Source organism: Lichenostomus cassidix, chromosome Z (assembly GCF_008360975.1).
Source record: "Lichenostomus cassidix isolate B80296 chromosome Z, HeHo_3.0, whole genome shotgun sequence".
NCBI classification, from domain to species: Eukaryota; Metazoa; Chordata; class Aves; order Passeriformes; family Meliphagidae; genus Lichenostomus; species Lichenostomus cassidix.
Genome location: NC_139511.1, coordinates 66,388,693 through 66,403,221, shown reverse-complemented (window position 1 = coordinate 66,403,221; position 14,529 = coordinate 66,388,693). Strand labels below are relative to the sequence as shown.

Genomic DNA, 14,529 nt, shown 5'->3' with positions numbered 1-14,529 from the left:
CCCTGGTGGAGGCAGAGCAGCATTTTCAACTTCATGGCACCCTGAGCCTGCCCTGGCCATGCCAGAGCTGCAGGCACAGGATCTTGGAGCAACCAGGGCAACTCCTCTCCCCCATTCCCACTCCAGTGGCTGCTCTCCTGTTGCTGTCTGCAGCCTCTCTCCCTGGGTGGGCTGCAGAGGATCCTCTTATTGCTGTGCTCCAGTTTTTCTATTCATGATCTCAAGCTGGAGGTAGGGGAAGAGCCGTTTGCTGCTTGTAGCTGCTTTCCATGCATGTGTGCATAGATTTGCACTGATTTTCTCTCCTTAAGGACTTCCTCATATTCCCCCTCCTTGCAGGCAGTGCGTGTGGTTGTTTGCAGGCTTCTGCCTCTGGGCAATTTCCTCATCCTCATTAGTACCCTTCACCCCCTCATCCCTTATCCTCTTCCTCCCTCCTGATGGAGACAGTCTCTCACAGCCGACTCATTTCAGAGATGTTTTTTTCACTGCTGAAGCCAAGATTTTTCTCTCTCCCGTTGCACTTCGTCTGGAAATGGGAGGAGGAAGCAGGATTTGGGTTTGGGTTGGATTTTTTTTTCAGCAATAAATAATTTTTGAATGCTGAAGAGGCAGGAGAGTGAAGCTGGCGTTAGGCTACATTGAAATACTCCATTTGTTCTGGGAGTCTTTCTCCCCCCTTCTCCAGAAAGCTTCCCCTAGTGCTTAATTTTAAAGCAAGAGCACTATTATTTTTTGTTTTCTTACTTTATAGAAGAGATTTCTCTATTATTTTGGCTTTTCTAGAGATTTCCATGTACACCAGAATTTTTTTCCTTGGCTTTTCTTTCCTCTTTGATTTCTTTTCACCAGGGTTAAAAGCCCCAAGTCAGCAAGGTACTTAAACACATGCTCAAAGTTAAGGCCTTGCCTAAGTGCTTTGCTGACTTGGAGCCAAAGATATTTTCTCAAGTCCTTTAAATGCTTCAGAACCTGAATTCAAAACGTTTTACAGAAATTCCAGAATTCAAATATCTCTTGTGCTAATAATAATTGTAATTCAGTACTGCCTTCAGATGACTGGAGCCCTGGACACGGTGAGCTTCTGAATAGTCTTACTTTCAGAAAATACACTTCTCTAAAATCTTTTGCTTCAAATCCAAGAGCTCTCCAGAGAGCAGGGCACACTTACTTGTATTTCAGTCAATGAACATAACTGGCCTTTTAGCTGTTGTTTTGCAGTAAGACACTCAAAGCTTTTAAATGTTGAAATTTAGGAAATAATGCCCAATTGGTTCAAGTCATACTGAATGAATGTCTGCTCTTGAACTACCATTTGCTCATTGTCCCCAACACAGGGAATAAAAAAACCACGCCAAACTGAGGGCTCTCTGAAATGGCTGCATCAGTAATTGGAGGTTAGGAGAGGCTCTCAAAGGCAGACTGAGATCCCAAAAGCAGTGCTGCTCTCTGCTTTTGGGAGTTGACTCACAGGGATGGCAACAAAAGTGGTACGGAGAGGAAATGGCCACGGGTAGAAAGGCAGGAAAGGCTGTGTTGAGGAGGAGGAGGAGGAGAAGGAGAAGGGTTTTCTAGAAGCAGAGAGGATGCAAATATCAAATAGAAATTACCACATGTTTTTTCGGGCTCTGCATGAGGAAGCCATGAGGTTTCTGCATGATGAGGCCACCAGCCAGCCAGTGAGAGCTGCTTTGGTAAAGCTCAGCTGCTGAATGAAGGTTTTGGAAAGGGTGCTGGACATCGGTGTTCAGTGCACCAACAGGGCAGCAGGGCCAGGCAGGAACTGACTCAGCTCACAACCCCTCAAGGAGCTGCATGCATCCTCCTCTGAAAGCACTCTGTGATGCTGCCGAGAATGGGACCAACCCTGCTGAAAGCTCCTGCCTTACTGTCCTCGTCTTAAGGCTCTCTCTTCTGAGATGGTGAGATCTCCTGTGAGCTTCTGCTCTGTGCTTTGCAGATGGATGAACATGATGTGTCTGTTCTGTGATTCTGTGGTACGTGCACATCTGTCCCTGCCCATAGCAGGGAAGTTGGACTAATGATCTTTAGACATCCCTTCCAACCCACACAATTCCATGATTCTGTGATCTGCACAAGAAGGCATGCACAGCCTCTCTCTGTATGCCCCGAAGTACCATATGCCTTCAGTCCCCTGCTCTCCTACAGATCTACTTCTTGCTGCAGGGATCATCCTCGTGGTGTGAGAAACCTCCATCCTACCCATGCCCAGAGACAAACCCAAAAGGCACTGCCACCTTTGATAGCTCTCTGACAGCAGAGTAATTTGTAAATACTCACACAGCCTGTGAATTTATGGGGCTCCAGCATAGTGCTGACCCCCATGAGAAGCTCGAAAACAATTTGGGAACCACAGTTCTGCAGTCATGACATCCATTGTTCAGATACACTTTCCAGCCCTTAAGCAGAGTCCCAGCCTCATTCAGCCCAGGGCTGGAGCCTTCTTCCCAGCTCTGCTCAAGCTCCAGGACCTCTGTCCTGGGGTCCTATTGTGTGATCTGTAGTGCTCCATTAGCTATATGGAGCTATTTATTTTGTGTCTCTGGTGTAAATCACACCCTTTCCAGCATGCCATGGGTCTGATATACGCCCATCTTTTCCCCCAGAGGTACTTGCAGCCAGCAGATACTCTGTGTGATGGGTGGGCTGCAGCTCTGCTGGCTGTGACATGGTTCAGTACATGCTGGGGATCTTTTCCAGGCTTGGTTTTGCTTAGGGATCCTTCAGAGTGAAAGGCATGAAATGAAAATATAGTATCTCATTATTACCAATGCAAATCCCAATGCCTTGTCTTAATTGTTAATACAGCCCTTGCAGGGCAGAGTGGAGGAGTGACTTGTTTTGAAATCAGTACCAGGCTCCAGATATGCAGGTGTTTCTTGCAGGGGTGGTGGTGACTGAGTCTGAAAACCCCTCAAACTTGGGAAAATGCTTCTCTTTTTATCAGTAGCTATTTTTCCCACCCTCTTCACGGTGCTGCCCTGGCAGCAGCTTGGTTCCTCGGCTATTCTGTAGCCACATGCACAAAGAAAAGTCTTAGTGTTGGTGCGGGGGGAAGAAATCCCTCTTTTAGGCAAAAACAAGTCCTGGGGTGTAACCTTCAGTGAATGTAGGGGTGGAGAGAAAAGTAGAGGTGCTTCTGTTGGGAGCCTATGGGCACAGGGAATGCCCTGTCCCTCCACATCTTGGTGCTACCGGTTGCGCCCTAATTTTGATTTCTCAGTCCAGCTTGTGTGCCACTTTTGAGTTCTGTCCCTATGTGCAGTGCCCCCTGTGCCTCCTCCTTGTGGGGCTGAGCAACGAGGAGGAGGATGGAACTCCTGTACCTGTGGTTAAAAAAGCAGAGGAATTTTTCCATCCTCGGGCCACAGGAGTTCATGTGTTAAGTTGTAGTTACCCCAGCTTCAAGCCCAGCTGCTGCTGATCCACCCAGGGGCGTGAGAGTTACATCTGTAAGCGACAAGCCACTGGCCTACAGCAGGCAGAACCCAAGCCAACAGACAGACAGAAAGAGCCTGAGGGGCTGAATTTTAGAGCTATTAAATGATTAAATGCAAGGGAAAAAAAAGTTAATTTAGCATCGCGGTTGTGATTTTACACACCCAAGAGCCTGGAAATTGAGAGCTCTGCTTCTCACACAGGGATCGTAACTTGGCACTGCACAGATTGTACAGTATGTAAAATTAGACTGGAGAAATAGTAAATATGCTGCAGGGACCAATACTGTCTTGGCAGAAGGAGGATGGACTGAGTGGGACCCAACAGGTCTTTTACGCCTCTGACTTCCATAATTCTGTGCTAATAAAAAAACATTGCACAATGCCTGATGCTAATCCGCAGCCCTGAGTGGGGTGAAGCAGGAGCCGGGTTGTTACGTGAACAAATAGCAGTTGCCCCTGGTGTATTTGAGTGGAGCAAGGCTGTCATTTGAGGGCAGGCACGTGGGCATTGGCAAACAGGGATCGGGAGGTGTGTGCTGTGCACAGGGCTGGAAAGGCAGGCTGAGGTCGGCAGGGAGTGAGGCGCCCTGATGTCTCCATCCAGCTCTGCCCCCTCATCCCCCCTCCCCAAACCTCAGTAAATACAGGCGTCTTCACGCTGCTGCTGGACCACAATGAGCTTTTCTTGTGTTTATGGCTCTGATTTGGGCACCTAATTCTGAATCGTATTGATTTCCCCTTAAACGGCATTGAAAAGCCTGATCTAAGCACTCTTTTGTGGCCTGGAGTTATTTGTCCTGTCTGCATGAAAAAGCAAGACCAAAAAACAAGCCTTTAATTCACCCGTGGTGCTAACACCAGTCATTTGGCAGCAAAGGTTGAAGGCTCAAGTGAGCCCAGCGTGGAGGATATTGGTGGGATTTTCCAGCTGTGTGCTGGTTCCCCTTAATGCTATTCCCTCTGGTCTTCCAACACCTTTTCCTCCATATTGTATCGCCCCACATGCTGGGGCAGCCTGATGTACTTGCAAGGAATTGGAGGAGTTGCTGCTTTGCCAAGCAATTGCACTTCCTCAAGATGAGTCATCTCAAGCTGACTTCGCAAGGAAGCCAAGTGGGCAAGGTCCCATCCAGTCTTGCATTTGCCTTAGGATAAAAACAGTGTCACTGCTCAGCCAGTTGCAGCAAGGAGAACACTTGGAATCCCAGGACACTTGGATCAGAAGAGCTAGGACAGACATCCAAGGGATGGTCTTACCAAGACCTTCTGGAAAACAGATCAACACGTGAACTCAAGTCCCTTCCTGGGATGCAAGAACAAAGTATCCACTGGAATAACCCAAAAAGCCAAGATCCTCAGCCCAAAAGAATCCAGATTTCTCTGCTGTAGAGCAGCTAAGACAGAAAAGCAGTAGCAACAGAGGTGTATCTTCTCTTGGTTCTGGCCGTGGCAGCTTGGAGCAGCACAACATGATCAGTGATAGAGGTACGAGGCCACTGCAGATGGGTGCACACCAGCATTAGCACCCTCCAGCAGAGCTCACTCCTACCCTGAAGCCATGGAAAAGAGCAGCTTCTTTGTGGTCTCCTACCCATGCATGGCTGAGGAGACTCCGTTATTGAGGCAGGATGGATTTGGTTGCTATTCTCAGTTCTGCTTGTCCCCTGTGACCAAGGTCAAGATATGCTTGGGGCAGCACATCACTGTACAGCTCCTACTGCTCCCAGCGAGAGCTGGGTTTGATGGTGTGCAGGGAAACAAGGCTGCCTCTGACACAGAATCCTTCTGGCTTGCATCCAGGAGCACTGCCAGTATGGAGCTCTGGGCTGATGTGATTTGGCAGGTCTAAAGAGCTGCAACAGAGGCTCTGTCCCAACATGAAAATGCAGCAGTACCAGGACAAGACAGAGACATAATAGGGCACAGGGAGGGCATGCTCTGCCCCTGGTGAGATCCCACTCAGACCAGACCAAAGCTGTTGATTCAGCCAGTCTGATGATTCTGCAAGCAGAAAAATGACACTTAAGTTACTTGTCTGCTAAGGCAGCATTTCTCATCCTCCTACTGCATCTGCCAGACAGGACTCCCCATCGGCCCACGGCCCGAAAAGCACGGGGCATCCCATGGGGCTGAGCCAGTGCTGCAGCAAGGACTTGGCCCTTGCTTCTGCTGTGAGATTGTGTGGCTTCTGCTTCCAGCAGTGGAGCTCTATTCTGTGACCTCCTGCTGGGTTTAGCACTGTTTTCTCCCCAGAAGGGTGCTGATGCTCTGCCACTGTGCAGCCTTGCTGGCCCCTGTGCATGAGCCATGCAAGTGACACCATCCTGACAGTGCTGCCATCCTGACTGTGTCACCTGGAGCTCAGCCTGGGCAATGGCATGGGAAGCTCATAGCAGTGCAGGCATCACACCTCCCCACTGCTGGACTATCAAGTCCAGGAAGGAGCCCATGGATTGGATTATCATTTGTGACAATGGAACATTTGATGGTAAAAGTGTCAGAAAGGCCCAGTAGATGCTGCATTAAGGTTCATGGGAGAGGCACCAGCCTAGTGCAGTTCAGCAACTAGAAGGGCCACAAAAGCCCTTGTCACCCCATGATGGACATCCCCAGCTGCGTTTGGGTTGCAGCTGCAGAGAGAAGTGAAAGGTGAGTATGCTGCAGAGCTGGAGGAGAACTTCTCCAGGGGCAGCAGTGCTTTGCCAGTGCTCACAGGGGCATTTTGTGATCCCTTCCAGACTGAGGGAAGAGGTTTCCCTGCCCCAGATCTTGCCCTGAGCCAAGCATGTTGGAGGGGCCAAGTCCCTTCTTTACAATACTCCTGAAGCAAACCAAGGTCTGCTTCCAGGCTATCTTGGTGTGATTGAGTACAAGTCCTTTAGCACCCATCTGTTATCTCTTAATTAAAGTTTCTTTCTAATTATTTTTTCTTGTCAAGAGCAAAGCTGCTGACTCCAGGGATTTACCAAAGTAGAGCAAACAAATGCAGGCTCTGCTTTCTGCAACTCTTCATTAATGGACAAAATTAACTTGGAACAGTCCATATCTTTGGCTACATCGATGACACTTAATTATGCTTGTTTCCTTACAAAGATGTATCCAGTTTTAAATCACTTGAGGAAGAAGTGCCTCCTTAAGCATGAAATTTCTTCTCCTTGAAGGAAGATTTCTGCTGGCAAGAAAAGCTGTGCAAAGACCAAGTGGCATCAGAGGGAATAGATGTGAGGAGATTATGAGTGGGGTATTCTTCGGGCAGCTGGTGTCAGGAAACCCTCTCTGGGGGCTGTTTCATCTCAAGAAGGGCAGACCTCAAGGGCTGTGAGGCTGCACATGGGAGCAAGAGCCACTGGCATTGCTTGGACACATTTGATGCTGCTCAGGCACCTTCAGAGTCCTGAAGCAAGGGAGAGGCCACAGGATTGTGCCACTCCCCTGTCCCGTGGCTGGAGGAGGCCAGAAACATCCTCCCACAGAGGCTGGTCAGGCCACCTCTCTGTCCTCTTGCCCTCTCCATCCTCTGGGGCTCCCTGGTCATCTCCTGTGGGCTGACACATCTCATTTACCATGGGAAGTTGTGGAATGAATGACATTTCTGGTTTATACACTTGGAAAGCTCTTGGCATAGCCCTGGCATTGGGTGAATATTAAATGTCTAATTTATTGTTTACACGGACAGCTAATTAGCTGCAGAGACAATTATTTGTGGCTGGTTTCTGAGCTGTGGGAGGGACATATGAAGGCCAGTGGGGTGATGTGAAGGCCTCTGAACAAAGACATATGTAATTGTCTGTCTGAAGTGCTCCATGGCCTGACAGAGACAGTGGGGCCTGGCCTTTCTCACTGCTTTTGTTTCACCATCTGCAAAAGAAGGGAAGAGCCAGAGGCTGTGCAACCTGTGGAGTGCTCATCCCTCTCCCCAAAAATTCTGCAGTGACTTTCTTTTCCTCGATCTCTTCTTCAAAAAGCCACAACTCTGCAGTGCATTTCAGCAGAGCGCTCAGAGGGAATATTTGTCCCAGTCTGCCTGCAAATTGCTGTGACAGCAAGGGTGGTTCTGGCCCTGTGCGTGTCTGCTGGATGTTGTCCTGCCACAGACCCTGCCCCACAGACCCCCACTGAAGGGCTGTGGTGATTGCTGGTGCCAGGAATGCAAACCATCCCCTCCACTTCCTCTGCTCACTGTTCCAGTGACCCCTCAGGCATCTGGGCACAGACCTCACATCCGTGGCTCCATGCTGGGTGGGCCAGTGCCCAGCAGCATGCCTGCCATGCTGGCAGCTGCCCATGCTGGCAGAAATAGAGCCTCAGCTGGAGCAAAGGCAGAGGAGTGGAGATGGAAGGTCCCAAGAGGAGTTCTGCTCCTTCCTAGCATAGTGCGTGCCAGGCTAGTCCTCAGCTTTTTGCAGGATCTCCCTTTGTTATTGCCCTTCAAGTTTTGATGTAGGTAAAGAAGAGGAAAATGAGGATGAGGTTTCTATTGGATTTCCAGCTGGATGGATCTGGGAAGCATCAAATATGTTTCCATGAGCCCCACATCTCAGCTGCTTTGTCCCATTTTCCCTCCACATCTCTCTGCTGGATGAAAGAAGTCCTGTTGGTCCGTGTTGCAGTTGCAGGACCTGTCAAGCTGTCACTTACTAGTGGAGCAGCAAAGCAGGACACAGCTGGCTTCATCAAGCTGCCCTGGGTCCAGTGGGTTTACCCCAACTGGCTCCCATCTTCTCTCTACTGCAGTTAGCAGGGCTGTGGGTAAAGTTGTAATTTCTGCCCCCATTATGCCTCAGCATGGCTCCTTTCTAGATCTGGGTCTTCATGTCATAAGTCATGCTGGCCCTGACAGAGGATGTGGCCCATGGTGGGCTTGGATGCTGAGAGGGGTTGCTGGTTGGGGTGCAGCATCACAGCCCCTCTGTCACAGCCTTGTGATGTCACTTGATCCAAAAGGCAGCATACTTTGGAGAAGCAGGGTGGGGCAGAGGCAGGGCAGCATCTTGTAGTGTCAATTCTAGCCAGTGATCACATCCGAGTTGCTGGGAAGGAATCTTTGGTGTCTAGTCCAGTGTCCCACTTGGAAAATGTTTGTCCTCAGAAGAAGATCAGATCAGCCATGGTTTTGTCAACAGAGCCCAGACAATCTCCATGGATGAGGATTCTCCCCCTCTGTGGATACCTGTCCCAGCGCTGTATCACCCTCCAGGGGAACAAACTGTCCTTCATGTTCAGCTCAGATCTTCTACCGTGACACCCATGTCACCAGTTGATGTCCATCCAACAGGGCTGGCCCTGCAGCACAGACACCATTGTGGTCATTGATCCCATGTGTTACCAGTGACATGCTGACCAGGAGTGTGGACAAGCCTCCCTTCCCTCCCTCTTCAAGGGAGCTGTGGACCTCTGGTGGGCTGGAGGGGCTCCTGCCCATTCCCAGCCTGCAGGAAGTGGAGGGTCCCAGTAAAAGCCCTGGTCACCCCTGCCCATCTGCATCCTAAAGCAGAGCTGGTGTTCTCAGTGTAAGACAGGGCTGCTCCAGCATTCCAGGGGAGATGTCCCCATGGTGCCCCTTCCCAAAGGGGCTGCCACACATCTGCACATCACTGTGGTTGGGTGGGACTGCCACACTTGGCATGGGGCAAGGGAGGACATGGGGACCTGTCTCTGTTCCAGTAAGATCCTCAGCAAACCCTGCCAGGGGAAATGCCTCCTCTGAAGCCGAGCTTTGGGTTTCTCCTTCATCAGGAACCTTAAATCATTGCCTTGGAAAGGAGCACTGCTTTCAAAGACCTGTCTTCCAGGAATGGCTTCCTCAGCCCTTCTGGATGAATGCCAGAGTGTTTGCGCTGTGTTTAAGGACAAATAGGAAATAACTCAAGGTGCCTTTTCTTCCTTCTCAGCTTAGTCCTTCGGCCACTACCTACAGACAAGCTTTCAGCCACAGTCCTGAGAGGCTGAACTGTGCACCCCAGAGCTTTCCCCCACTCTCAATCCTTCCCGGGGGCTAGGTGTTGGGCAGGCAGGAGCCAGGCAAGAGATGCAGGTTGGTGGGTCCATCTCTGCACTAAGCCTTTCTCCACGCAAGGCTGGTGGGTGCAGTGTCTCCAGTGTCTGTGCCAAGCAGAACTACAAGCATAAGGACAGGATAGCAAATGGCCACATGTAAGCCAGCAGGAAACAGGAACACAAAACCACTTATACAATAGAAGAAATTAGAAGAGAACTTGGGTGAGATGCTGAAACTCTTACTTAAACTCTGGTATGTGTATTTGTCCATCCACACATGTGCCTGGTCATCTGACTTCCCATCCATTCATCATCCAACCATCCATCCATCCATCCATCCATCCATCCATCCATCCATCCATCTATCCATCCTTCCATCCACCTCCAGAGCCATTCAAATAGCCAGCCATCCACCCAACACCACTCCCATTCATTCTCCTTCCATCTCTCCTTTCCTCTGTCCAATCTGTGCCCATCCAGCCTGCTGTCCATCTGTCTGTGGTTACACACATTTATCCATCCACTCACCTGTCTTCTTCCACTTTGACCTATCTGTCTGATTATCTGGTCCTACTCCAGCTACCTCTTCCCACACAGATGCCTCATCTTAGATGTTTTCCCCTCTTTCTGTGTGTCAGTACTTGCTCTCAGCTGTTTAAAGACCCTTGAAATACACTTTTCTGATCAGCGCAGTTTCTCAAAGGTCCCCATCCTTGGCTAGTGTCAGAAACAGTCATGAGGCATCCCACCAGCATCTTACTCACCACAACCCATTTTTTCCCTGTCCGTAGCACCCCCTTTTCCAGCAGGGATTACATCCCCAAAGTTACTTTATCCCTTCAGGCATAGCTGTCCTGATAGACCATCTGCAGGAGGGCTGAAACCTGCCAGGCAGACCTCCAGGGCCAGCTTTGCAGATGGGATCAGGCTGTGGGTTTAGACACAAGGAATGGCTGGATCATGCCTGTGTGGTCCCATCTATCAATAGGATGCAGAAGCTGATGTCTGGAGAGGGAGAAAAGAGAGGAGAAGCCTTGAAAGTTCTTCTCCCATCCCTCTCCACCATCAGCTGCCTGCAGTCTCCTAAGGCTCCCAGGGCAGCTCAGTGTTTTAAGACATGTCTTCTGCTATGGATTAATTTACTCAGTGTTGCCCCCTCCAGTGTTGACATCAACAGCATCTGATGGACATAGATTTCTGTAATTTAATCACAATTCGTGCAAAAAAAGACCACTTTCTTTTGCTTGTTTTGCTCCCTCTTATTTTATTAGGAGAAAGAGCGAGCAGTCCTTCTCTATTTGTCCTCTTCATGTCACTTGTCATTGATAAGGTATCTGTCACATCTTTGCTTGGTTGTCTCCTTTTAGGGATGAAGGGTTTGAGTCTACTAAACCATCCTTATGTGGCATGTGTTTCCAGCCTTAGCTGTTCCTGTTTCCTTCCTCTGCCATGTTTCCTGTGGTGCTGTGCTCCTAACAGCATAGGGACAGGTTTGTTCATGGCTTTTGAGCTACAGTGCTTTCCATCTTGGGTTTGCGTTCTTGGTCACCATTGAGCTGATGTTTTCAGGGAACTGAGTGTGATGGCTCCAGGATGGGTTTCTGGGGAGGCTGTGGCACATTTGGAACCATGAGTGTGTAGGTGAAGCCAGGCTTTGTTTTCCCTGTGTGCATCCCACTCTGCACTTATCAACACAGGGTTACCACCCAGTGGTCTGTACCATGATGTCCTTCTGCAACACTTTGGAGCCCAGCTGTGATTTGGCTGCCCTGACAGCCTCAGCAGCAATCTGTCTTCTCTCTCTGCCCTAACCCTTTTTACTTGTGAGTTACGAGGGTGTTGGGCAGATCTGATCCAGCTGGGACCTCTGTCAGACTTCAACACTGACATCTTCTGCTGCTACACTGACTGTTTTCACCTTTGGTCTAGTGACTTTAGCTGCTATAAATCCTTGCAAGGACTTTCCCCGTGTGTCAGGGCTGCTTAGTTTCCTTGGAAGGCACCTTGTCAAAGGTGGTTTTGAAGCCCAGGAGAATTTTGAGAACTGAACCACTCTTGTCTGTGCACAAAGGCTTCATGAAGCCTTGAAGGAACCTCATTCCCCATTCATCCTCCCGTCCTGCTTCATCCTGTGTCACGCACCTGCACTCACATGGTTTTATCCTTGCCACATGCAGCTCAGCACAGCCAAGTGTAGCAACACGGGAAATATTCTGTTGCTAAGGATCATTAATGAATGTCAGCTCCAGCTCCTGTCCAGAAACCTGAGAAAATTCAATTAGGCAGCTGGTGCCCAATGAGCTGTGTTGCCCCACTCGTGAGATGCTACATCAAACAGCTCAGCAAGGCATCATGTTATTGTGGAAAGAAAAGAAAATCAAGACAGGGAGACAAACAGCACTGCATGCACCAAGCAGCTGTGGCTTTCCACAGCATGGTCAGGTTGCAATCCTCCTGCCTGGTTTCCTAGATAGGGAATTGCAAGAAGAGTTACCTGCTTCCCATCTGTGCTAATAAATACCTGGAGTTTGCTGGTGACAAGTCCTGGGGCTGTGTCACCTTCCTGCTGGGAGTTTCTGATGTGTGTGTGTTTGGTTCGTGTCCTGCAACAAGTCATGTAGATACAGGACTGGCAATGTCTTGCTGTTGTGTGTGTCTGGCCATGTTGTGGGGCCACACATGCACCCCTGACATGTGTTCTCCATAGCAAATGTGAGATGAAACCATCCTGTGGTGGAGGTGATCCATGAATATTGATCCTCTGCTATTTGTCAGCTGGTCCACTGTAGTCTAAAATAAAACATTACTGGGGACAGGAGGAGAATCTGGGCTTCCCTGGCCACGAACAGAGAGTCAGTCCATGTCCCAGTCCTTCCCATATGGGATAGTAAGATATTATTTCCAAGGCAACCGTGCTGAGGGTCTCTGAGCTCATCTGTTTTTCTCCTCTTCCTTCCCACAGACAGCCACACCCAATATGAGCGGGTAGGTGCAGACGTGACCATGAAGTGTGGCTCCATGGAGTGGGATGCAGCCGTGACCTGGACAGCCAATGGCACCGACATCGATGACTCCCGCCTGAACGGGTCCTACCTGATCCTGAAGAATGTTGACCTGTCACAGAGCGGCCTGTACGCCTGCTATGAGGGCTCCTCCTGGCATCTCAAATACCAGACCTACCTGAGGGTGGGAAGTGAGTATCCCAGCACGTCACATGGAGAGGGAGAGAGCCAGAATCTCTGCTCCTGTATTGACTCCTCACAGCCCCCTCCTCCTGCCATGCCAAGCCCTCTACTTCCCATACGTAGGGTTGTCACCTGCACACCACATATGAGCTCCCCATGGCATACTAATCCCATCTGGAATCAGCAATTCTGCCCCAAGCTTTGGATCAAAGTCAGTAGATTAAATGATGCCTCAGGCATAATTTGAGAAGGGATGTAGCTTCTCCATCCGGTCCTGTAGGAGGAAAGCGCTGTCAGAGAGGATTGCAGTCAGCAAGGAGAAGCCCTGGCTGGGGTTACTGCAGTGTGGTTTTTTCACAGAAGCAGCCAACACCAAAAGGTGTTGGTGATCCCTGGGTTTGCAGGCTCCTGGGTGCACTGGCATGCTGGAGGACTGCTGCTCATTCCCCAGCATTTTGTATATCTTCAGCGCAGGATGCGCCGATTCATGGGTCTCAGCAGGGGAGATAAGAGTTGTGCTATATTTCACATGATGCTGAGAGCTGATAGCAGCTGTGTGTTTTGAGGGCTGCTGTGTTTGTGCAGCTGATAGCAACTGTGTGTTTTGCAGCACGGTGTACGCAACTGGCAGCAGTGGGTGTCTGGGAGCACCAGCTGTCAGAGCCGGCTGTGGGATGGTTACTGTGATGCACCAGCTGGGAGCTCCACTATCCAGGGATGCATTGTGTGGGTGGCTGTATGTTCCTGGGTTTGGAAGACATAGCAGAATCTTCCTCTACTCCTTATCTCACTTTCTGCACCTTGCATCAGAGCTATGGTGGTGTTTCCATCCTAGGCCACAGTCCAGGGACAGAGGGTTACAGGAGGGTCTGTATAAGCCCTGAGAATCAGGAACAAGGGGTTCAGTGCACCTAGAGAAAAGATTAGAATTTTAGAGATGTTGTACAGTGCCCAAGTAATTTAGGGTCATGTGGGATGGATCCTGGCATGTGGGCCAAGGGGAAGGGGTGCTGGAAGGAGCTGGAAGGTGATGTGAGAAGCAGACGAGGGGAGGCAGTCGGCACAGGGCAGGGCTTACACCAGTGAGCAGGTGTGGGGGTTAGGGGCATGGCAGGCCAAAAGGCCACTGCCCAGCAAATGAGTCAGGGGCCTCCTAGCTGCACTGTCAGGTCAGGAGGTGTTTACAGCCAGTTCAGAGCCAGAAAAGGCAGGAGCTGGATCCTGTGCAGGCAGCAGCACAAGGAGGTTGTGCAGCTCCTCTGCTTAGGCATGTGCTCAGCAGACCCCATCTAGGGAGACATCCCAGGCTCTGCCAGTGCACAGAGGGCTGCAGTTCAGGTCTTCAGGAAATTGGAGACTTCTCTCCACTCTCCCTGCAAGGAGTGGAGAGAGATCTGCAGCCTCCAACCAACTCCTCTGCAGCTGTGGCATCACTGATTTTGCAATGGCTCTTCCATCTGCTAAGCACCTCGCTAATAGTAATCCCTGTCAATCCGCTCAGGGACCCGTGGGAATTGCTCAGCGTTAGAGCCCAAATCCTGCTGTTTCCTATTACTGTGTGTTCCTATATGCTGGAGACTCACAGCCCCCCTGAGCACTGGGCAGCTGAGGAGCCCAGTTGGACACTGCAGGGGCCACCAACCCCAGGAGAGAGGGTGACAAATAAATAAATAAATGAGTGTCTAGTGTTGTTAACACAATTAACTGTGCAAGGAACTAATCAGGTGAGACGCTTTTAGTGGTAATTAATTTAATTGGCTGGATTTTAATTTAATGTTCTCTGTGAGGTTTCTTTTCCCAGCGCTGCACCCCCAACCCGTGCTTCCCCCACCCCACCCCAAGTGTCCTGGCTCTGCTGGGCATGATTCCCTGGAGCTGTGTGGACT

General features: G+C 50.1%; 1 protein-coding gene across 7 annotated transcripts in view; it reads left to right on the top strand.

Annotated features, from left to right (window-relative positions):
* The window catches only part of CNTFR (ciliary neurotrophic factor receptor), a 200,801-nt gene that overhangs the window by 131,461 nt on the left and 54,811 nt on the right, over positions 1–14,529 (top strand). For all 7 annotated transcript variants that reach the window (XM_085041924.1, XM_085041928.1, XM_085041931.1 and 4 more), the window contains one exon: positions 12,421–12,651. In XM_085041924.1, the coding sequence (XP_084898050.1) occupies positions 12,421–12,651 (231 nt within the window). The remainder of the gene's footprint in view (positions 1–12,420; positions 12,652–14,529) is intronic.